Source organism: Lepisma saccharinum, chromosome 13 (genome assembly GCF_977018435.1).
Source record: "Lepisma saccharinum chromosome 13, izLepSacc3.1, whole genome shotgun sequence".
NCBI classification, from domain to species: Eukaryota; Metazoa; Arthropoda; class Insecta; order Zygentoma; family Lepismatidae; genus Lepisma; species Lepisma saccharinum.
This window is the reverse complement of record NC_139241.1, coordinates 49453740-49477553: the sequence shown is the minus strand read 5'-3', so window position 1 is coordinate 49477553 and position 23814 is coordinate 49453740. Positions and strand designations below refer to the sequence as shown.

The following is a 23814-nucleotide window of genomic DNA, read 5'->3' as shown; positions in this document are numbered from 1 at the left end:
TGAACAATTTGCCGAGCATCCTACCATAGAGCAACCTAAATTTAGGCGTGATTTAGGATTTAGGTTGCTCCATGATCCTACTGAATCACCAATGTGTCAAGTAGAGACGCACCACAGGTAAAAAGAGAACATTTTATTCTTATCGTGACTGGCTTCATGATTTATCTACCCCAAATTTTTAACTAGTCCGATTTGCGATGGTTTTTGGCGCTAAATATGTCTTTTATGGATCGGGTTATGGCAATAACTCGTTGGACTTTCGGAACGGGCCCCCTTAATGCCCGCGGGTTAGACGAATGTTTACTTTCTATTTGCCAAGCTGGAATGCCTCAGCATTTCTTCTTGGAGAGCTGCATAAGATCAGGGAAATATTTGCTCTCTCAGATCAAGGTAAATTTTATTTAACCACATTTAGTTTTTAACAAAACTATAGGACACAGAAAGAAGTTTGTAAAAGAAATTACAAACTGCATGATCAGCTGTTCACAACGTGACTGACGAGGATAACAGCTGAAGCATACTTCACGTGAGCCGGTAAGATGGTGTACGTGTATATGTGTGTGATTTTGTTAATTTAGTCAGTTTTAAGACAATTTCCTGATAACTTTCACATGTATGTCACCGAATTTTCAAAATTGGCTTTCTGTAGGTCAAATGAACAACTAGCATAATATATTGCACAGTTTTATGAACGGTAACGGTATTTTCGTTTTTACCGTTTCTCATAAAATATAGATTCGATTTTCAGGAATTTTTTGCACCCCCACCCTAAAATTTGATAAATACACATTTCTCCACTCCAAAACTTCTAGTTAACTACTTGATTAAATGTTAACTATCCCCGAAACGCATGAAATTCCTTTATTTTCTTCTTTTTCACATTGGTACTTACGTATTCTGCATTCCTAAGGATTCTTGAAGGTGCCATTTCGTTTGTTTTTTTTTCACGGAAATAATCTATATTTTCGACGTATGAAGTAAGTTTCGTTCATTTCTTTTTCCCTTCAGTAACACGCTAAATGGCGGTCACAGTTTCACTACTGTAGTCGGCATGCAGTGTTTCCACCCCACTGCCCCCAAAAAATACCTGTGTAGCTTCACAAACCATTGACGCATAGCCCCACGAACCATTGACACATAGCCCCACAAACCATTTACAGAAACGTACCTTCTTCAGTTACAAAAACACGTGTTTGGAAACACTGACCGGGATTACGTCATCACACACAGGCTACATCCACCTGGAAGTAAATGGATGCAAGAGGTTTCGTGCATCAGTCACACATTTATATCGAAAAATAGATGATTTACCGGCAAAATTGAATGAACGATGCAAGAAAACTCTTCCCCGAACTTCTACAATTCTAAAGAAACTGCATTTGGTAAGTAATTTCTCCTGTAAATTTGAAGAAATGCGTTTCGGGGATACTTAAATTTTACCCAATTGTGTATTGTGGAACATAGTTCAAGGTGCCTTTATGCTTTTTACACGAAAATAAACACTTTTTCTACTAAAATAATGCATTTTTCTAAGTGCTACCGAACACACTTAACTGTGCAATATCGCTTACTTTGCGAATTATATCGCTTGTTTTGTTTTCGAATATCAGTGTATCCAACCTTCTTCACCAAAAAATACCTACTATCGTGTTTGTCACGTGTGCAAATTGTATCTGACAGATAGCCTCACGAACCATTCCGATAAGGTTAGGTTAGGTTTGGTTAGGCAAGCATAGTTAAAGAAAAAAAGGGGGGTTGGAAACACTGACATGATTCCCCGGTCATGGGCTATTGTACAGAAACTCATTTCCGTAAGTAGTTTCTTCTGTAAAAATGAAGAAATGTGTCTTCGATGTATGAAACTGTTATCCTATTTGGCATGCTGAGGTACTATATTAGCCCCATCTAGTTCGCAGCTCTGTTTGACTCTCGCATGTCTAAATTGGTTATATGGTGGAACACTGAATCGTCTACTCCGTTGCTTTGGTGTCTGCACCATTTTCATTATGTTCTGGAGTGTTGTAATGTGTGGTGTATGGTCACGTGGTGTGTGCTAACTAATCATATAAAAGTTTAAAGCAGCAGACAGGCATTTGCTGAATCTTCTGAACTTGGAACACCGCTATTCATCTGCTTGGTTGAACATCATTTCCTTGCACCAGCCTGCTGACACCTGGATACACCTGCACTACACCTAGTGTCAAAAGTGCAGCAAACTAAGCCTCGCGACAAGTTAACTTTGCAGCAAGTTTTATGTATTAATCCAAGTGAGAACGGCGCTCAGCATCTCCCGTGCCAATCTTACCTCAACCGTCGAGCTGTTCATGTCACAGGCAGCGAGGAAATTGGCAGTGTTGCAGCGGAACTATATTCTGTGTGCACGTTTGGGTCTACATGTGTGAAATGTTGCTGCAAACTTAACCTGTCGCGGGGCTTAGATGGGCTATTGTACAAACATATGAAGTTGTTATTTTCTCTTGTTTTTTATATGTAAATAAATGCAGAAGCAGAATGTCAGTGTTTTTACTGAGACTGAACTATGAAGCAAAATTATTTTTCACTTGCTCTTCTCTTAAATTCTGTTGGTGCACACCTGTAGTAAGCTACTTCATAATTCTACTTTTGGTTTGTTTATTATTTTAAAGTCAGAACTTGAAGTTTCCTTAGATTATGCATGTTGCATAAAAAACACCAGGTGTTAATGACATATTTGTGTTTTAATTTCAGCCTTTTAAAATGGCAGCACGGAATCTTTCAACTCTGAGCCAGAAGGAAATCTCTGACTTCATCGCCTCATTTGATGTTGTATTGACAGATTGCGATGGTATGTTTGATCGTCAGTGCTATCCCAATCAGGTCATTTTAATAAGATAGTCAGTACATGGTATGCTGAATCATCATTTCATTTAATGTTCTTTAGTTATTTTTTAGGTGAATTTATGATTAGCTATAATTTAGCAGAACTTAATGCTAACTAACTAACTCTCTAGCCTTCTTAAACCAGAAGGTTTATGCCTGCGACAACCAGAGTTGGCCCACGTGGCCCTGCTCAGTTTTCCCCACATGTTTTTTTTGCCCAGAAAAACCCACCTCGAAAAAACCTCCAAAAAACCCAGTCAAAAAGTTGTTTTTTCCCCCCAGAAAAGGTAAACTATTGCTTTAAATACTTGTGAGGTTCTACAATTGTCAATAATTTTTGGAAAACTTGAAAAGAAAAGGCTTAGCAGAGCTCATAATACTAAAAACAATGAATGTAGTACAAGTCATAGTGTTTTTTTTTTCAGGCTATTTTCTTCAAATCATGCTAGAAATGGACTTTTAACACAAATGAAAAGATTATATATCCAAGAAATAAAAAAAAGAAAAGTGACAGAAATTTTTAAATAAAATGTGTGCATTCATTGATGCAGCATACTTGAACAAAATTTATAATTTTGAAATGTGAGGGCACTTTGTTAATCAGTCACTTCCTTATGTGGGGGAAACCATTGTGGCACATCATAGTTTCAACTGTGATGATCAATTGATACAAGAAATTTTTGCATGTTTAAGCATTACAAGGGAGAATTGAGTACATTTTATTGAAATGTCCTTAATTGTTGCATAATTAAATCGGAACACACTTTAAATGATTTTTCTCATTTCTCATCCTAATGAGTTGCTTGCCTATGCAGTACGGTGTTATTTTTGTCTGGTTAGGAGCTCTGTCATCTTCGTAATTACCACAATATCAGATTTGTGCATGTAACTTACAGGAGTATTATGTACTTGCACTATAATTTGACAATAAAATTATCAAAATATGGTGCATGAGTTAGGGTGGATGGGCAGAGAGGGAAAAGTCCATTTAGTGACCATGATAACTGCTGTAAATTTAGAATCATTTAGGTAAAATTATTTCTGCTGCTAAAAAACTTGTTAGAAAAATTGGACAATTTGTTTCAAAATGGTGGATGAGAAACTGACTTTTCCCATGTTGCAGGCTCTATGCTATGCTCTACAACAGTGGTCTTTAACCCGGTGCTCCTGTAATTTAGCGGCCCACTAAAGCCTGTACTGAAATAAAGAATAAATGAAAGAAATTTGCGCCAGTGAACTCAAAATATGTGAGAGAGTCAAAATTTCCTGTTCCGTACAATCATCCCTATTCGGTATCACTTATTCCTGTTAACAGCTCTTTTCCAAAATGAAGAATGTGGTATCAAAGTTGAAGAATCCACTGACCGGCACATGTCTTCAAAACTATCTGCTAGTAGCCTCATCAAATTCAAGGCAAATATTTGGATGTTAGTAAAGAGAAAACAACCATAGTCTTCTCAGGGTCGAATTACAATTCTCGTGTTTGAAATGTGTTAATGAGCTTTTATAAAGAAAATAACAGTTTTGTTTCATTTTGATTACTTGTTTTGTGTTAAAGTACCTCATCTCAATTCAGAACTTTTGATTGATTTGCTATATTTTACTTCGCTTTTTGTGCCACTTTTGGCTAATTTGCGAAGATTGGGATGAGTGATGATGTGATGAAATTGATGAATGGACACTCACAAGCGTCCATGCCCTGGCCGGGATTCGAACCCGGGAACCCTGGTGAGTAGGGTTGTAGCATGTCGGAGTACCGAGCGCGAACTCTCGTTGCTGCTCCGAGTTCCTGGGTGGATAGTTTCGTGTATTTCAGTTTCACTCTGGTAGAAATGAAACACATATGGAGACACTTACTTATACTTTAATAACACGAAGAATGTAAATAACACAAAATATACTGAAATATTCCACATAAATACACAGGTAAATGACGAGGTGTACAACTCCTGCACGTCGTCTCACGACTCAACTCGGACACACACTGCACATGGGCAACAAGACCATATGAATGACAATTCGTCTGAACATCACGGCCCCTCTTGGAAGATTTATCTTCCAATATTAGAATACACAATTATTATTATGACGTTTTACAATATAACATATTACACTTGGATACATAGATTACAATAAACATAATTTTTTTCAGTTTACAATTTTACACCTCAATTGGCAGAGGTGCAAGCTTCATAATAGGCCACTTTAGTTTTAACAGTTGCAACTCGTACCAAACCATCTTGTCCTTTGCGAGTTTCAATAACTCTACCTAATTTCCACTTCAATGTGGGTACGTTATCTTGCTTTATCAACACTAAGTCGTTGACTTGAAGTTTAGGCAATCTTTTCTGCCACTTCGGTCTACTTTGAAGTCCAGATATGTATTCCAAATGCCATCTTCTCCAAAAATACTGCAAGATTTGTTGACACCTTTGCCAACGTGATAATGGTTAATCTTGCTCTTGGTGAAATCCTCTTCTGGAATGTTTAGTAGGTTGTCGCCAATCAGGAAATGCCCTGGAGTAAATGCTGTCAGGTCATTGGGGTCACTTGACATGGCTGTGATTGGACGAGAGTTCAAACAACCTTCTATCTGCACCAATACTGTGTAAAGCTCTTCAAATGTTAACACAGCATTGCCCACAACACGTTTTAAATTATATTTAATGGATTTTATGTTACTTTCCCAAATGATGCCAAACCAAGGTGAGGAAGGGGGATTAAAATGCCACTTGATTCCTTCATTTGTCAGAAAGTTATGCACAGTTTCTCTATGGTTAGGTTCCCTCAAAAAATACAACATTTTATGCAATAGTTGGTCAGCTCCTACATACTGAATATCACAATCAGAATACAGGTTAGCAGGTTTTCCTCTACGAAATATGAAACTTCTCAAACATGCAATAAAAGTATTAGTAGTTGCTGAAGATACAATTTCAATGTGAACACACTTAGTAGAAAGACAATAAACAAAACAATGTAACCGTTGATTGTATTATGTGATTTCAAAAATCCAGACTTGATTGTAATTGGACCTGCAAAATCAGTGCCTGTGTTAATGAAAGGTCTAGCTTCGTTTACTCTAGGAGGCGGTAAACTTCCCATCAATTGTTTAGCTGTAATCGCCTTGACACGTCTACAAATAACACATTTGTTCACTATGCTATGAACCATATCTCGAAGCCCAACTATCCAATATGTTTCTGTCACAATAGCTTGTAACAGTTGTGGATTGGCATGAAGATTCTTCACATGTTCATGTCTCAATAACAGTTCAGTAAACGGATAAATTCTGGGTAACACTATAGGATGTTTCTTATCTGAAGACACACACCAGCATTATTTAAACACCCACCTACTCGTAACACAGAATTTTTGTCAATGAATGAACTCAATGAAAGAAGTTTACTGGATAAAGGAAGCTCTTGCTCTGTTTGTAAACAGTTAATCTTGCTCTCACATGCTTCACGTTGGGTGACCTTGACCCAGAAATCAGTTGCAGCTGATAACTCTTCGGTTGTCAACGTCTTCTCATTTCTCTGCATGGATGGCACTCTACAGTTGTTTATGAATCTAAACATCCAAGCAGTAACACGTATTAATCTCAAGAATGATGCGAATCTCTGCAGTAATTCCTTACAGTCAGAGGTTTTAGCTATCAACACACCAATCCTTGTTTTTCTTTCCTCCTTTTTCACTTTCCACTATAGATGATTCATGGATAGGCAACTCAGGCGAGTAAAGAAATGATGGACCATTTCACCATAAACGAGATTCACACAACTGTGTAGGGAAAGCACCACGAGAACCAATGTCTGCAGGATTATTTCTCGAATAGTCTTAACTCATCGCGGTTGACCTCAAAGGGTGCGTACGACGTTCTGACCATCATCTGCATGATAATGTGTGTCTAAGACCTGTTCGTCACGCAATTGCTCTTTTTGACTCGGTACTAGTCTCTTAGGAATCTCAGTTGCATTCAGGTCATTTTCTTTCACCAAAATGTGAAAAGAAGAAAAAGATTGCTGAGGTCTTTGTTGAGGAGTTTTGCCACAAACAACCCATCCCAAACGGGTTTGAATAGCCATGGGTTCGTTCATTCTCCCCTCTCTTCGCCCACTCATTAGTAACAGTGGAAACAGATCAGCCCCGATAAGCAACTGAATAGTGTCAGGTTTGTGATATGAAGGTTCGGCAAGTTCCAGGTTACGTAAATGTTTGAAACTCAGGGTGTTAGGTACAAATGTTTGTGGCACTGTATTCGATATTTTCTCCACAACTAAGGGAGAACAATGATAGGATCTGTCCCCATTTTTAGAGAGTATGTTTAAGTCGACAGTAGAGTGTGAATTGCTGACATTTACACCCGAAATTCCACTAACACAAACACGTTTTTACATTCCAAGCCTAACAATTGGGCTGCGTTCCCGCTCAAAAAGGACTTTTCACTAGCACTATCAAGCAAGGCCCTAAGGGGTTGAAGCTGGTTTTGTTTATATTTTACTCTCACAACAGCAGTCGGTAACAAGACAAGCTTATCAGATGTTATGTGCGAGATCACTTGCGGCGTTGCCACATTTCCACTTAGCTCTTTGCGAAGTTTCACGATGAATAGACGTGTGTTGAGACTTACCACAAGACCTACACGAGCCTGATTTACACCTATCCACAAAATAGGAATTATCAAGGCAGTTTAAACACAAGCCCCTCAATTTCACAAAGACTTCCCTGTCTGGCACAGATAGGCTCATATATTCTTTACATTTACTAAAAAAATGTGAAAATGCTTTCTGTAGGTCAAATGAACAACTAGCATAATATATTGCACAGTTTTATGAACGGTAACGGTATTTTCGTTTTTACCGTTTCTCATAAAATATAGATTCGATTTTCAGGAATTTTTTGCACCCCCACCCTAAAATTTGATAAATACACATTTCTCCACTCCAAAACTTCTAGTTAACTACTTGATTAAATGTTAACTATCCCCGAAACGCATGAAATTCCTTTATTTTCTTCTTTTTCACATTGGTACTTACGTATTCTGCATTCCTAAGGATTCTTGAAGGTGCCATTTCGTTTGTTTTTTTTTCACGGAAATAATCTATATTTTCGACGTATGAAGTAAGTTTCGTTCATTTCTTTTTCCCTTCAGTAACACGCTAAATGGCGGTCACAGTTTCACTACTGTAGTCGGCATGCAGTGTTTCCACCCCACTGCCCCCAAAAAATACCTGTGTAGCTTCACAAACCATTGACGCATAGCCCCACGAACCATTGACACATAGCCCCACAAACCATTTACAGAAACGTACCTTCTTCAGTTACAAAAACACGTGTTTGGAAACACTGACCGGGATTACGTCATCACACACAGGCTACATCCACCTGGAAGTAAATGGATGCAAGAGGTTTCGTGCATCAGTCACACATTTATATCGAAAAATAGATGATTTACCGGCAAAATTGAATGAACGATGCAAGAAAACTCTTCCCCGAACTTCTACAATTCTAAAGAAACTGCATTTGGTAAGTAATTTCTCCTGTAAATTTGAAGAAATGCGTTTCGGGGATACTTAAATTTTACCCAATTGTGTATTGTGGAACATAGTTCAAGGTGCCTTTATGCTTTTTACACGAAAATAAACACTTTTTCTACTAAAATAATGCATTTTTCTAAGTGCTACCGAACACACTTAACTGTGCAATATCGCTTACTTTGCGAATTATATCGCTTGTTTTGTTTTCGAATATCAGTGTATCCAACCTTCTTCACCAAAAAATACCTACTATCGTGTTTGTCACGTGTGCAAATTGTATCTGACAGATAGCCTCACGAACCATTCCGATAAGGTTAGGTTAGGTTTGGTTAGGCAAGCATAGTTAAAGAAAAAAAGGGGGGTTGGAAACACTGACATGATTCCCCGGTCATGGGCTATTGTACAGAAACTCATTTCCGTAAGTAGTTTCTTCTGTAAAAATGAAGAAATGTGTCTTCGATGTATGAAACTGTTATCCTATTTGGCATGCTGAGGTACTATATTAGCCCCATCTAGTTCGCAGCTCTGTTTGACTCTCGCATGTCTAAATTGGTTATATGGTGGAACACTGAATCGTCTACTCCGTTGCTTTGGTGTCTGCACCATTTTCATTATGTTCTGGAGTGTTGTAATGTGTGGTGTATGGTCACGTGGTGTGTGCTAACTAATCATATAAAAGTTTAAAGCAGCAGACAGGCATTTGCTGAATCTTCTGAACTTGGAACACCGCTATTCATCTGCTTGGTTGAACATCATTTCCTTGCACCAGCCTGCTGACACCTGGATACACCTGCACTACACCTAGTGTCAAAAGTGCAGCAAACTAAGCCTCGCGACAAGTTAACTTTGCAGCAAGTTTTATGTATTAATCCAAGTGAGAACGGCGCTCAGCATCTCCCGTGCCAATCTTACCTCAACCGTCGAGCTGTTCATGTCACAGGCAGCGAGGAAATTGGCAGTGTTGCAGCGGAACTATATTCTGTGTGCACGTTTGGGTCTACATGTGTGAAATGTTGCTGCAAACTTAACCTGTCGCGGGGCTTAGATGGGCTATTGTACAAACATATGAAGTTGTTATTTTCTCTTGTTTTTTATATGTAAATAAATGCAGAAGCAGAATGTCAGTGTTTTTACTGAGACTGAACTATGAAGCAAAATTATTTTTCACTTGCTCTTCTCTTAAATTCTGTTGGTGCACACCTGTAGTAAGCTACTTCATAATTCTACTTTTGGTTTGTTTATTATTTTAAAGTCAGAACTTGAAGTTTCCTTAGATTATGCATGTTGCATAAAAAACACCAGGTGTTAATGACATATTTGTGTTTTAATTTCAGCCTTTTAAAATGGCAGCACGGAATCTTTCAACTCTGAGCCAGAAGGAAATCTCTGACTTCATCGCCTCATTTGATGTTGTATTGACAGATTGCGATGGTATGTTTGATCGTCAGTGCTATCCCAATCAGGTCATTTTAATAAGATAGTCAGTACATGGTATGCTGAATCATCATTTCATTTAATGTTCTTTAGTTATTTTTTAGGTGAATTTATGATTAGCTATAATTTAGCAGAACTTAATGCTAACTAACTAACTCTCTAGCCTTCTTAAACCAGAAGGTTTATGCCTGCGACAACCAGAGTTGGCCCACGTGGCCCTGCTCAGTTTTCCCCACATGTTTTTTTTGCCCAGAAAAACCCACCTCGAAAAAACCTCCAAAAAACCCAGTCAAAAAGTTGTTTTTTCCCCCCAGAAAAGGTAAACTATTGCTTTAAATACTTGTGAGGTTCTACAATTGTCAATAATTTTTGGAAAACTTGAAAAGAAAAGGCTTAGCAGAGCTCATAATACTAAAAACAATGAATGTAGTACAAGTCATAGTGTTTTTTTTTTCAGGCTATTTTCTTCAAATCATGCTAGAAATGGACTTTTAACACAAATGAAAAGATTATATATCCAAGAAATAAAAAAAAGAAAAGTGACAGAAATTTTTAAATAAAATGTGTGCATTCATTGATGCAGCATACTTGAACAAAATTTATAATTTTGAAATGTGAGGGCACTTTGTTAATCAGTCACTTCCTTATGTGGGGGAAACCATTGTGGCACATCATAGTTTCAACTGTGATGATCAATTGATACAAGAAATTTTTGCATGTTTAAGCATTACAAGGGAGAATTGAGTACATTTTATTGAAATGTCCTTAATTGTTGCATAATTAAATCGGAACACACTTTAAATGATTTTTCTCATTTCTCATCCTAATGAGTTGCTTGCCTATGCAGTACGGTGTTATTTTTGTCTGGTTAGGAGCTCTGTCATCTTCGTAATTACCACAATATCAGATTTGTGCATGTAACTTACAGGAGTATTATGTACTTGCACTATAATTTGACAATAAAATTATCAAAATATGGTGCATGAGTTAGGGTGGATGGGCAGAGAGGGAAAAGTCCATTTAGTGACCATGATAACTGCTGTAAATTTAGAATCATTTAGGTAAAATTATTTCTGCTGCTAAAAAACTTGTTAGAAAAATTGGACAATTTGTTTCAAAATGGTGGATGAGAAACTGACTTTTCCCATGTTGCAGGCTCTATGCTATGCTCTACAACAGTGGTCTTTAACCCGGTGCTCCTGTAATTTAGCGGCCCACTAAAGCCTGTACTGAAATAAAGAATAAATGAAAGAAATTTGCGCCAGTGAACTCAAAATATGTGAGAGAGTCAAAATTTCCTGTTCCGTACAATCATCCCTATTCGGTATCACTTATTCCTGTTAACAGCTCTTTTCCAAAATGAAGAATGTGGTATCAAAGTTGAAGAATCCACTGACCGGCACATGTCTTCAAAACTATCTGCTAGTAGCCTCATCAAATTCAAGGCAAATATTTGGATGTTAGTAAAGAGAAAACAACCATAGTCTTCTCAGGGTCGAATTACAATTCTCGTGTTTGAAATGTGTTAATGAGCTTTTATAAAGAAAATAACAGTTTTGTTTCATTTTGATTACTTGTTTTGTGTTAAAGTACCTCATCTCAATTCAGAACTTTTGATTGATTTGCTATATTTTACTTCGCTTTTTGTGCCACTTTTGGCTAATTTGCGAAGATTGGGATGAGTGATGATGTGATGAAATTGATGAATGGACACTCACAAGCGTCCATGCCCTGGCCGGGATTCGAACCCGGGAACCCTGGTGAGTAGGGTTGTAGCATGTCGGAGTACCGAGCGCGAACTCTCGTTGCTGCTCCGAGTTCCTGGGTGGATAGTTTCGTGTATTTCAGTTTCACTCTGGTAGAAATGAAACACATATGGAGACACTTACTTATACTTTAATAACACGAAGAATGTAAATAACACAAAATATACTGAAATATTCCACATAAATACACAGGTAAATGACGAGGTGTACAACTCCTGCACGTCGTCTCACGACTCAACTCGGACACACACTGCACATGGGCAACAAGACCATATGAATGACAATTCGTCTGAACATCACGGCCCCTCTTGGAAGATTTATCTTCCAATATTAGAATACACAATTATTATTATGACGTTTTACAATATAACATATTACACTTGGATACATAGATTACAATAAACATAATTTTTTTCAGTTTACAATTTTACACCTCAATTGGCAGAGGTGCAAGCTTCATAATAGGCCACTTTAGTTTTAACAGTTGCAACTCGTACCAAACCATCTTGTCCTTTGCGAGTTTCAATAACTCTACCTAATTTCCACTTCAATGTGGGTACGTTATCTTGCTTTATCAACACTAAGTCGTTGACTTGAAGTTTAGGCAATCTTTTCTGCCACTTCGGTCTACTTTGAAGTCCAGATATGTATTCCAAATGCCATCTTCTCCAAAAATACTGCAAGATTTGTTGACACCTTTGCCAACGTGATAATGGTTAATCTTGCTCTTGGTGAAATCCTCTTCTGGAATGTTTAGTAGGTTGTCGCCAATCAGGAAATGCCCTGGAGTAAATGCTGTCAGGTCATTGGGGTCACTTGACATGGCTGTGATTGGACGAGAGTTCAAACAACCTTCTATCTGCACCAATACTGTGTAAAGCTCTTCAAATGTTAACACAGCATTGCCCACAACACGTTTTAAATTATATTTAATGGATTTTATGTTACTTTCCCAAATGATGCCAAACCAAGGTGAGGAAGGGGGATTAAAATGCCACTTGATTCCTTCATTTGTCAGAAAGTTATGCACAGTTTCTCTATGGTTAGGTTCCCTCAAAAAATACAACATTTTATGCAATAGTTGGTCAGCTCCTACATACTGAATATCACAATCAGAATACAGGTTAGCAGGTTTTCCTCTACGAAATATGAAACTTCTCAAACATGCAATAAAAGTATTAGTAGTTGCTGAAGATACAATTTCAATGTGAACACACTTAGTAGAAAGACAATAAACAAAACAATGTAACCGTTGATTGTATTATGTGATTTCAAAAATCCAGACTTGATTGTAATTGGACCTGCAAAATCAGTGCCTGTGTTAATGAAAGGTCTAGCTTCGTTTACTCTAGGAGGCGGTAAACTTCCCATCAATTGTTTAGCTGTAATCGCCTTGACACGTCTACAAATAACACATTTGTTCACTATGCTATGAACCATATCTCGAAGCCCAACTATCCAATATGTTTCTGTCACAATAGCTTGTAACAGTTGTGGATTGGCATGAAGATTCTTCACATGTTCATGTCTCAATAACAGTTCAGTAAACGGATAAATTCTGGGTAACACTATAGGATGTTTCTTATCTGAAGACACACACCAGCATTATTTAAACACCCACCTACTCGTAACACAGAATTTTTGTCAATGAATGAACTCAATGAAAGAAGTTTACTGGATAAAGGAAGCTCTTGCTCTGTTTGTAAACAGTTAATCTTGCTCTCACATGCTTCACGTTGGGTGACCTTGACCCAGAAATCAGTTGCAGCTGATAACTCTTCGGTTGTCAACGTCTTCTCATTTCTCTGCATGGATGGCACTCTACAGTTGTTTATGAATCTAAACATCCAAGCAGTAACACGTATTAATCTCAAGAATGATGCGAATCTCTGCAGTAATTCCTTACAGTCAGAGGTTTTAGCTATCAACACACCAATCCTTGTTTTTCTTTCCTCCTTTTTCACTTTCCACTATAGATGATTCATGGATAGGCAACTCAGGCGAGTAAAGAAATGATGGACCATTTCACCATAAACGAGATTCACACAACTGTGTAGGGAAAGCACCACGAGAACCAATGTCTGCAGGATTATTTCTCGAATAGTCTTAACTCATCGCGGTTGACCTCAAAGGGTGCGTACGACGTTCTGACCATCATCTGCATGATAATGTGTGTCTAAGACCTGTTCGTCACGCAATTGCTCTTTTTGACTCGGTACTAGTCTCTTAGGAATCTCAGTTGCATTCAGGTCATTTTCTTTCACCAAAATGTGAAAAGAAGAAAAAGATTGCTGAGGTCTTTGTTGAGGAGTTTTGCCACAAACAACCCATCCCAAACGGGTTTGAATAGCCATGGGTTCGTTCATTCTCCCCTCTCTTCGCCCACTCATTAGTAACAGTGGAAACAGATCAGCCCCGATAAGCAACTGAATAGTGTCAGGTTTGTGATATGAAGGTTCGGCAAGTTCCAGGTTACGTAAATGTTTGAAACTCAGGGTGTTAGGTACAAATGTTTGTGGCACTGTATTCGATATTTTCTCCACAACTAAGGGAGAACAATGATAGGATCTGTCCCCATTTTTAGAGAGTATGTTTAAGTCGACAGTAGAGTGTGAATTGCTGACATTTACACCCGAAATTCCACTAACACAAACACGTTTTTACATTCCAAGCCTAACAATTGGGCTGCGTTCCCGCTCAAAAAGGACTTTTCACTAGCACTATCAAGCAAGGCCCTAAGGGGTTGAAGCTGGTTTTGTTTATATTTTACTCTCACAACAGCAGTCGGTAACAAGACAAGCTTATCAGATGTTATGTGCGAGATCACTTGCGGCGTTGCCACATTTCCACTTAGCTCTTTGCGAAGTTTCACGATGAATAGACGTGTGTTGAGACTTACCACAAGACCTACACGAGCCTGATTTACACCTATCCACAAAATAGGAATTATCAAGGCAGTTTAAACACAAGCCCCTCAATTTCACAAAGACTTCCCTGTCTGGCACAGATAGGCTCATATATTCTTTACATTTACTAAAAAAATGTGATTCTTGACACGTAGGGCAAGAGGATGACACGTGAAATGAATTTGCATTTCTTCTGACACTGGCTTCACTGTGGGGGGTTTCCTTTGGGATCCTTGTTTCCGGTCCTTGGACGATGCAGATGCTGCGAGCACTCTCACTCTGTTGTCCAAAGTCGAAAGTAGGAAGTTGTTCCGAAGAGACGCTCAGCTCCCATTGTTGCCTCGAAGTATTGTCCAACTTTTTCACTGTATGAAACACTAGAATAGCGTCCCAATGCTGCACCGGAATGTCCAACACACGTAAAACTCGAACACATTCTGTCGTCACATCAACAAGCTTGTGTAAGCAAACTCAGTTTGTAATGCGGGATGAGACACAAGTCACTTAATCCTGTTGTTCACTAGTGCTTGTTTCTGTTCATATATGTTAGTCAGAATGTCCCATGCTTCTTTGTAATTCGAATCTGTTATTGTTATAGACTGCAACAATAACGCGGGCTCACCACGGATGCTCCGTTTCAAATACTGCAGTTTTTGCGTGGGAGAGAGTGATGCGTTGTTGTGCACGGATGCTACAAACAAGTCTCTAAAAGATTGATTGATTGATTGATTGATTTAGTTTATTTTACTTCGCGTTTTGTGCCTCTTGGCTAATTTGCGAAGATGGGGATGAGTGATGAAATTGATGAATGGACATTCACAAACAACCAAACCCGACCGGGATTCGAACCCGGGACCCTTGGCGTCGCAGCGCGATGTGCTAACCACTCGGCCACAGGGTCGGGCAAGTCTCTAAAAGAGAGCCACTGCTGCAGGTTTCCTGTAAAAGTAGGCAAATCTAATCTCGGAAGATGCACATCACTCACTGTCTTTGTCTCAGTCACTGTTGCGGTAGTTTGCTGTTTTTTCGAGATATATAACTTGGCCAATGTTTCGTCGAGCCTGTCCTGCACTGAACCAATTTCATCATCATATTGATCAAACTGTTCGTCGGTGCACTTTTCTGAGATTTCACGAATCAGTTTTTGAGTGTCCTCTGTCAATTGTAATGCTTTGTCTATGTACACTAAAACACTACCCTCGGTGAGATCATCTGCCGCCACTTTCTTCTCCAAACGCATCACTTCACGTTTGAGAAGACATTTGTTTGAAAGTACCTGCTCCATATTAAAGTCTCAAAACACATAAAGTACATACACGAAGATCACAGTTACACCCGGCAAGGAATACGGTGCACTGAATTGCTGGTAAACACTGTTTCCCGAAGCTCAAACACAAAGCCGTTAAAAAGGCACACTTTCTCTGAGGGAGCACAATGGAATGGCCGGGCCTTACCGAATTGAATCAATCGGCAGGCGGCAAGAAGTATATCATTTCTGTTCACTGCATAAATGCAATAGCACTTTAGACATTTACTCACACGACTGTTTTGGCATGTAATGTTGCTCGTGGACACTGAACAACAGTCTCATCACATTAGGATAATGTATTTATCCGGCCCGGAGGACCATGAGTAGGATTGCAGCATGTCGGAGTACTGCGTTCGAACTCTCCTTGCTGCTCCAAGTTTCTGGGTGGATGGTTTCGTGTATTTCAGTTTCACTCTGGTACAAATGAAACATATATGGAGACTTAATTATACTTTAATAACACGAAGAATGTAAATAGCACTAAATATACTGAAATATTCCACATAAATACACAGATAAATGACGAGGCGTACAACTCCTGCACGTCGTCTCACGACTCAACTCGGACACACACTGCACATGCGCACACTGCATGGCAACAAGACCATATGAATGACAATTCGTCTGAACACTTGGCATCGTACTGTGGTGTGCTAACCACTCTGCCACATGCGGCGGCTCAATTCAGAACTTGTCAGTGTTCTTTGCAATAATTAATATCCCATGTTGATGTGTTGTTTTATAAGTAAAGAGTACACTAAACTAATTTAACTTGAACAACAGAAACCATGTAATTATTTGTAAAGCTACCAATTCCTCTGTGAACATGTCTGGAACAGTGCATCCCGTCAGTCCCTTATAGAATGTGAAAATGGCCCGCTATATGTAAAACGTTGAAGACCACTGTTCTACAATGTTTTTAATTTTTTTCTAAACAATCTAGAATACATTTTCAGCATATAAGGAATTACACTGAGTCATTTTAGAGATTTCATTGATCCGCAATTTTGCAGTAAGACTTTTAAAATAATATTTCATAGCTTAGGAGAGGAGTGGTGGTAAAATCTCAAACATTGAATGTATGATAACTGCCATAAATGCAAAGCTTTTGAGTAGCAATTTTTATAATTGTAAGACCACTTGAAGGATTGGTCTCACATTGTATTTGAGAAAAAATGGTCATCATGTTTAAAGATAGTAGACGACAGACCAGTTTAACCGGTCTTGCAAGAACTTTAAATTATGCTCATGTTTGATTAGGTTATATTTTCGTAGATTTAGAAACACAAGTCTCAGCAATGTTACGGTATCACTTGAGTTTTAAGTTTTTAATAAAAACTCTATAATATAGTGTGTGTTTTTGGAAGGTGGGGGTAAGTCACCAATTTGGAGACCATGATATCTGCAGTAAATTTAGAGGTTTTCAGCTGAAATTAATCAACTAGATACACCTCGGGAATGATTCTGTTTTGCATTTGTTAAAAGTATTTCAAGATTGTAATCAATACTTTCAAAATGCCTAAACTACATTTTTGGAGATTAAGAAAGTAAACTCTTAAGAATTTCATGGCATCGCTTAAGTTATAGTTTGACAATAAATGTTTTGAAATATAATGCATGTTTGGGGAGTGTTGGGATCAAATTGGGGGTCACCAATGTTTTGACCATGAGAATTACCATTTTCATAGCCATATATTTTTGAGGATATATAAGGTACGAGGGCATTCCCAAAAAAAACAACGGAATTTGCCAAAAAAGATGAGTTTTATTAACTTTGAGTTACAAATACCTTAGTCTCCTTCAAAGTCTTGTCCATTTGATGCGATGCACTTATCCAAACGGCGTTCCCATTGCTTGAAACATTTGTGGAAGTCCTCAACTGGGATATTATTCAAGGCCTGAAGCGCATGTTCCTGAACTTCAGCCACATTGGCATAGCGTTTGCCTTTGAGCTCATTCTTCATGCGGAGGAATAAAAAAAATCACAACGTGCAAGGTCCGGTGAATACAGAGGGTGAGGAACAACGGGCATTTGGTTTTTCGCCAAAAACTGTTGGACATGCAGAGCAGTGTGGGCATTGTTGTGGTGAAGCAACCAGTCGCCACGCTTCCACATTTCTGGACGTTTTCGCCGCACATTTTCATGCAATCGCTGGCACGAACTCCAAGACAAAGACGTCACCTCAGCAATCTCTTCAAGAGTATGACGACGATCTTCGTAATCAGCATTTCACACTTTTTCAATGCTTTCGTCATTTCTTGCTGTTGCAGGTCGTCCAGATCGCGGTTGGTTTTCCACTGACATTTCCCCCTTTTTGAAACGTGCAAACCACTCCTATACTTGAGTTTTACGTAGGGTGTCTTCTTTAAATGCTTTAAATGCATCACTACAGTCTCAGCTGCAGTTTTCCCTAATAGGAAACAAAATTTCACGCATACTCTCTGTTCCTTCTGATCCGCCATAGCAAAAATTCGCAGCAAACGTTTGTCAACACAAAGAACGTGCGGCACAGCACAGCTCCACGTCTACACAGGGCAACGGCACTCAGCACACTGGTGCATCATAGTGTCTCCTCACTACATCTCGCGGTGGAAGTCGGAAGTATGTTGGGCTTTCCCGCCAGATATGCTTTCCGGTTTCTTCTGGGTACCCCCTCGTATTCCATTTAGAAGAAATCAGCCAGATAGTTAAATATGGCAAACTTATAATTTGCTGTGGTTAATACACGGAGGAGGTATTTATGCTTGAAACATCGAGAAAAATACTGGGAAAACAGTACTGTGATAAACTGTGAACAAATTGTATTGAAGCAGATTTAAAATTATAACATTGTGTTGCATTTTTTAATGGTCTATGGCATATGAAATAAATGAGTTAAAAAATGTGTTTGTAGCTGTAGTATAATTCCATCCAACATAGGCACAACACTGCAGTCACAAAATAATTTGTATCATAAACTGAAGTTCAGAATGAAATATTCACTAATAGTATTTACTAAAAATGTGCTGCATCTTGAAAAACATTTACTTTAACATGCTTATATTTGAGTATCATTTCGGGGGGGAAGAAAGTAACAAACCTGACTGATAAAATTAAAAATCTCACTGTAAAAAAGTTAGTTATTGTTTTGTTTTTTCTGGTAAGAATGGTTCCAGCACTATTCAAGTTGATGTCTTCATCATTACAACTACTCAAAATTGTGTTATGTTCATAAACAATGATGCATCCTAGTATAGACACACACACACACACGCACGCAAGCAAGCAAGCAAGCTAGCTAGCTAGCTAGCTTCGGCCTTCACGTCACTTGCTATTCAGTCGTGGCTGCAGACAGTTCGCTGTTTCCAATCCAGTGTGTGGCCTTCACGTCAGTTGCTATTCAGTCATGGCTGCAGACAGTTCACTGTTTACAATCCAGTGTGCTTCGACCTTCACGTCAGTTGCTATTGAGTCGTTGCGGAAGACAGTACAGTATGGTTGAATACACGTTTGCTGAGAACACCGACATGTTGTTAATTTACAGCGAAGCTGCACGTAATGGTAGACCTGCACAACGTCTGTATGCAGAGCATTTTCCGCATCGTGTCACTCCATCACATACCATTTTTGCCCGATTACAGCAACGGCTGCGAGAAACAGGTAATTTTAAAGTTAACAGGGCCGACTGTGGTGCTCCACGGACATGCCACACTCTCAACATTGAAGAGGAGGTCCTTCATTGAACTGACAAGACCTGGGTTGCCAGGTCCAGAAACGAAATTGCAGACAGTGCGAAAAGAACCTGGTTCTCTGGAGCCAGCTTTGTCAAGAACTGACTAGTATGGGTGGGATGTTGGAAGGGGTGCAATGTGGGGAGGAGGGGGAGGGTGAAGTGTAGTAATGGAATGAGGAATGGGGATGTGAACATTACTGGGTGCCCTTGTTTAGGCTGGTTGCACTCATGGCTGATATGTAGGCTTTCTCCCATCTTTTACATACTGAGGTGCTGGTGGATTGGAGTAAGGGCAGGCATGTAGCCAGGAAGAGGGCTAAGGGGACTGAAGCCACTCCCCAGAAATCCTACAAATATATAATTTAAATGTTATTTTTATTGTTAATAACAGAAATAAAGTTACAACAACAGTAAAAACTGCATTACATCGAATAAAGTTTAGTGTATAATAGAGGAACCGGGTTATATTTTCATATTCTATCATTTAATCCAAAAAATGAATGGATCCACAGCTTCCAAAACTTATAGTTTTCTTTGTAAGAGGTCACAGAATATAAACTTTATGAGTAAAATTTACCACTATTTTTTATAACCTTTTTTTTGGACGATTGTGTAAAAGTTAATAAAATGCAATAACTATGATTTTCAGTGCACTAACTGTACAAAACATAAGAAAAATAACAGACAACAATTGTGTTAGATATTCACTGATATGGTGTATTGAGTAGCAAAGTGTCTCCATTCATGTAATAATAACAATACATTTGAGTACTTTAGTATTATACGAACTACCTCATTTGCAATGATCAGAATGCTACATTTTTTAAAGTAGCTTCGCTACAGCTGCAGTTACATATTCTAAAAAGTAGCTCGCTACACTATTCCTGTTCGCTACTCGCTACTTCACTACTTTTCCGCTACTTTGGCATAAAAAAAACTTAACAAGCACATGGATATTCCAAGGAAGACCATAGTCTGATAGTTGTACTTACTGGAAAATATATTGTTATTTATTATCATGATTCCCGTCATTCGGTAATTTTGATAGCGGTGTTACTTCAGTATTTATTTTCAATGTAGTGTTTGAGAATAACGTACCTTTGTAAGTTGCAGATCAATTCAAATTTGATACATGAGTATTGCAATTAGGATGGCACAAAATTAATGATTACAACTGTACACAAATAAAATTTGGTAGATTTATTTATATTTATATATCAACATATTTTCCTTGAGGATAAATATTGAGTTAAGTCACATAGTGGTTCGAAACCAGTCTCGATTAGCATATCTGTGCAAAAAGTGGACTCTAAAACTAGGAGAGACGCCTGGAGGATGGGATCCTCCTGCTCCTCCATTCTCCATGCTGCTCATCGTTTATCATCGTTCTTCCTCATTCATGCAATTAGCCAAAAGTGGCAGAAAGCGACTCTAGATAAGAGAATTACTAAATAAAACATTCATCTTCATTGTCATGATTAGCAAAAGTAACAGAAAAGCAAAAGAGAAATACTATTGAGGAAACTGATGTGTAAATCCGAGTTTTCTAAACACATTGTAATTTGAAAAGGTGTTAACAAATATTATGACAAAAATAATTATAATTCCAGAAAGTGTATGTCTATCATTCTTGTAACAATAATTTCTTACTGGTGAGATCCTATATCTTGATAAATGTCAGTTCTCTTAACATACTGAGCCCTTGATTGCTGGCACTATTGCTGTCATTCTAGTGGAAAATGTATCGCTTGTTTTTGCACTGCAAGTTGTGTTTTACACAGTAATTTACTTACATTAGGGATATCCACACGATATATTCTGGGGGTTGGGAAAACGAGGCATTTTTTTTCCAGGGGTGCCGCAAATGAAGCATTCCCCAAGACCTCAAAAAAAGTATCTGTTAGCTGGAATATATTCATATATGTCAGTCAGTTATCTGGATATTAGAATTATTAAGATACTAATGAAATAAATTATGCCGATACCTGTACTGTGATATCAAGATATTTACAATCTACATTACCCGTATTTCCATGTAATAGACTTTGTCTTTATGAAGCTCCTGCAAAAGTAAGTGTTATTGTCGATTTTTTTAATGCTGTTACCACATTCAAAATTTACCTCAAAGTTCTGAGAAGAAATGTAGCTGTAGTGAAATTTTCGCTACAACTACAGGAATTTTGTAGCTTCACTACTGCTACAGCTACAATTTTCAAAATGTAGTGCCACTACAGCTACAGCTACAAATTTTGTAGCTAGCTACAGTAGCACACTACTTTCGACCACTGCTCATTTATCTATGTGACGAGGAATGCTTACGAGGTTAGGTTAGGCCTGTTAGGTTAGGTGCCACTAGCATAAATACAGCCTAAATAATAATTTTTCATTGTAGTTATGCTAATGGAACCTAACCTAACCTCGTAAGCATTCCTTATCACATAGACAAATGAGCTAGTCCATATAATACTAAAGTACCTAAATTTGGATTGAAATTTATATATTTTTAATAACTTATGGTAATAGTTCGTTATATCGGAGACACATTCAAATCGGATATTTTGCATTTCTCATGGTTCGTACTTATGAATTGTGTATTGCGGAACATAGTTCAAGGTGCTATTATGCTTTTTACACGAAAACAAACACAATTTTTCACATAGAGAGTAGTTTTTGTTATTCCTTTTTTTCGCTTTCCTAACACACAATATGGCAGGCACATGTTGACTACCATTCTCGGTATGCAGTGTTTCCAACCTTATTTACCGAAAAATACCTACTATCGTGTTCGTCACGTGTGCAAATGGCACATTATGCACGGGTAGCTGATGGATAGCCCCACGAACAATTTCCGATAAGGTTAGGTTTGGTTAGGTGAGGCAAGCATAGTTAAAAAAAAAAAGGGTTGGAAACACTGACAGGGGGTTACATCATCAAACGTATGGAGCATCCGGTTCACGTAGGAATGAATGCAATGGCAATTGTGTGTCGGTGAAATATTTCTCACATGATTTCACGGTCAAATAGATTCCACGATGAAAGAAAATACCTGGACGAACGTTAGAAACCTTAGAGAAACTCATTTCTGTAAGTAGTTTCTTCTGTAAAAATGAAGAAACGTGTCTCCCATGTAACGAACTGTTATCTGTAAAAATGAAGAAACGTATCTCCCATGTAACGAACTGTTACCTAACTTATAATAGTTGTTATTGTAAAATAACAATAATTATTATTGTCATTATTATTTGTACTAATCAAGTTTTATCTATGGCCTGAGTCCCTCTGCAAATATTTCTGGCAACACCCATGCTGATAAGGGATGTGCCCTCCTGAAATAAGATTCTGGGTAAGGGATTGATGATCGTTACTTGGAAGTGGTCATTGAAGAGGATATTGTGGTGGTCCAAAAGTCCCGGAACAGTCACATATCGTGAGAAATACACATCAAATCGGAAAACGAAAGAATACGTGTTTAATAAGTGAAAGAAAGCTATTCAATGATATCACACTTGATTCCCCACCCCTGCCCCCCTGGGGGTAGGGCAGGGGGCAACTGTGAAATTTTAAATGGAAACCGCAATTTGGTATTGTAGAATCGGAAAGAGGACTTCATGCCGACTCCAACATGCAATATGACGATTAAAAAAAAAATAAAAAAATAAATAAATAATCATGAAAACTTCATAAAACCCAAAATATTTTCAAAGGGACGTATCTCCGCCCCTAATCGAGCTAGAGTGAAAGCGATTGCAGATTCGAAATCTGCATTTGATCGTAGACACACACACACCTTTCCATACACTCTATTGAAAGGTATTGATGTGCAGATTCCGAATATGCAATCGCTTTCACTCTAGCTCAATTAGGGGCAGAGATACGTACGTCCCTTTGAAAATGTTTTGGGTTTTATGAAGTTTTCATTTTTTAATTTTTTTTTTTAATCTCCATATCTCTGATCCTAATTGAGCTAGGAGGATGGTTGATAGCTCGTTGGACTCGGAATGAAGTCCTCTTTCCGATTCTACAATACAAAATAGGGGTTTGCATTTAAAATTTCACAGTTGCCCCCTGCCCCACCCCCAGGGGGGCAGGGGTGGGAAATCAAGTGTGATATCATTGAATAGCTTTCTTTCACTTATTAAACACGTATTCTTTCGTTTTCCGATTTGATGTGTATTTCTCACGATATGTGACCGTTCCGGGACTTTTGGACCACCCGGTATGTATGAAACAAAGTGATTGGTAAAAAGATTTATATGATTTCATTTTGTAGCAGCAATAAGTCTTTAA

General features: G+C 38.3%; 1 protein-coding gene across 6 annotated transcripts in view; it reads left to right on the top strand.

Moving 5' to 3' along the window:
* Positions 1-78: 78 nt before the first annotated feature.
* The window catches only part of LOC145996952 (glycerol-3-phosphate phosphatase-like), a 37748-nt gene continuing 14012 nt past the window's right edge, over positions 79-23814 (top strand). The window contains exons 1-2 of one of the 6 annotated variants that reach the window (XM_083133543.1): positions 79-117; positions 2728-2824. In XM_083133543.1, coding sequence (XP_082989669.1) covers positions 2737-2824 — 88 coding nt within the window. In that variant the 5' untranslated portion in view covers positions 79-117; positions 2728-2736. The other 5 variants (XM_083133537.1, XM_083133542.1, XM_083133541.1 and 2 more) reach the window with 5 other exon arrangements.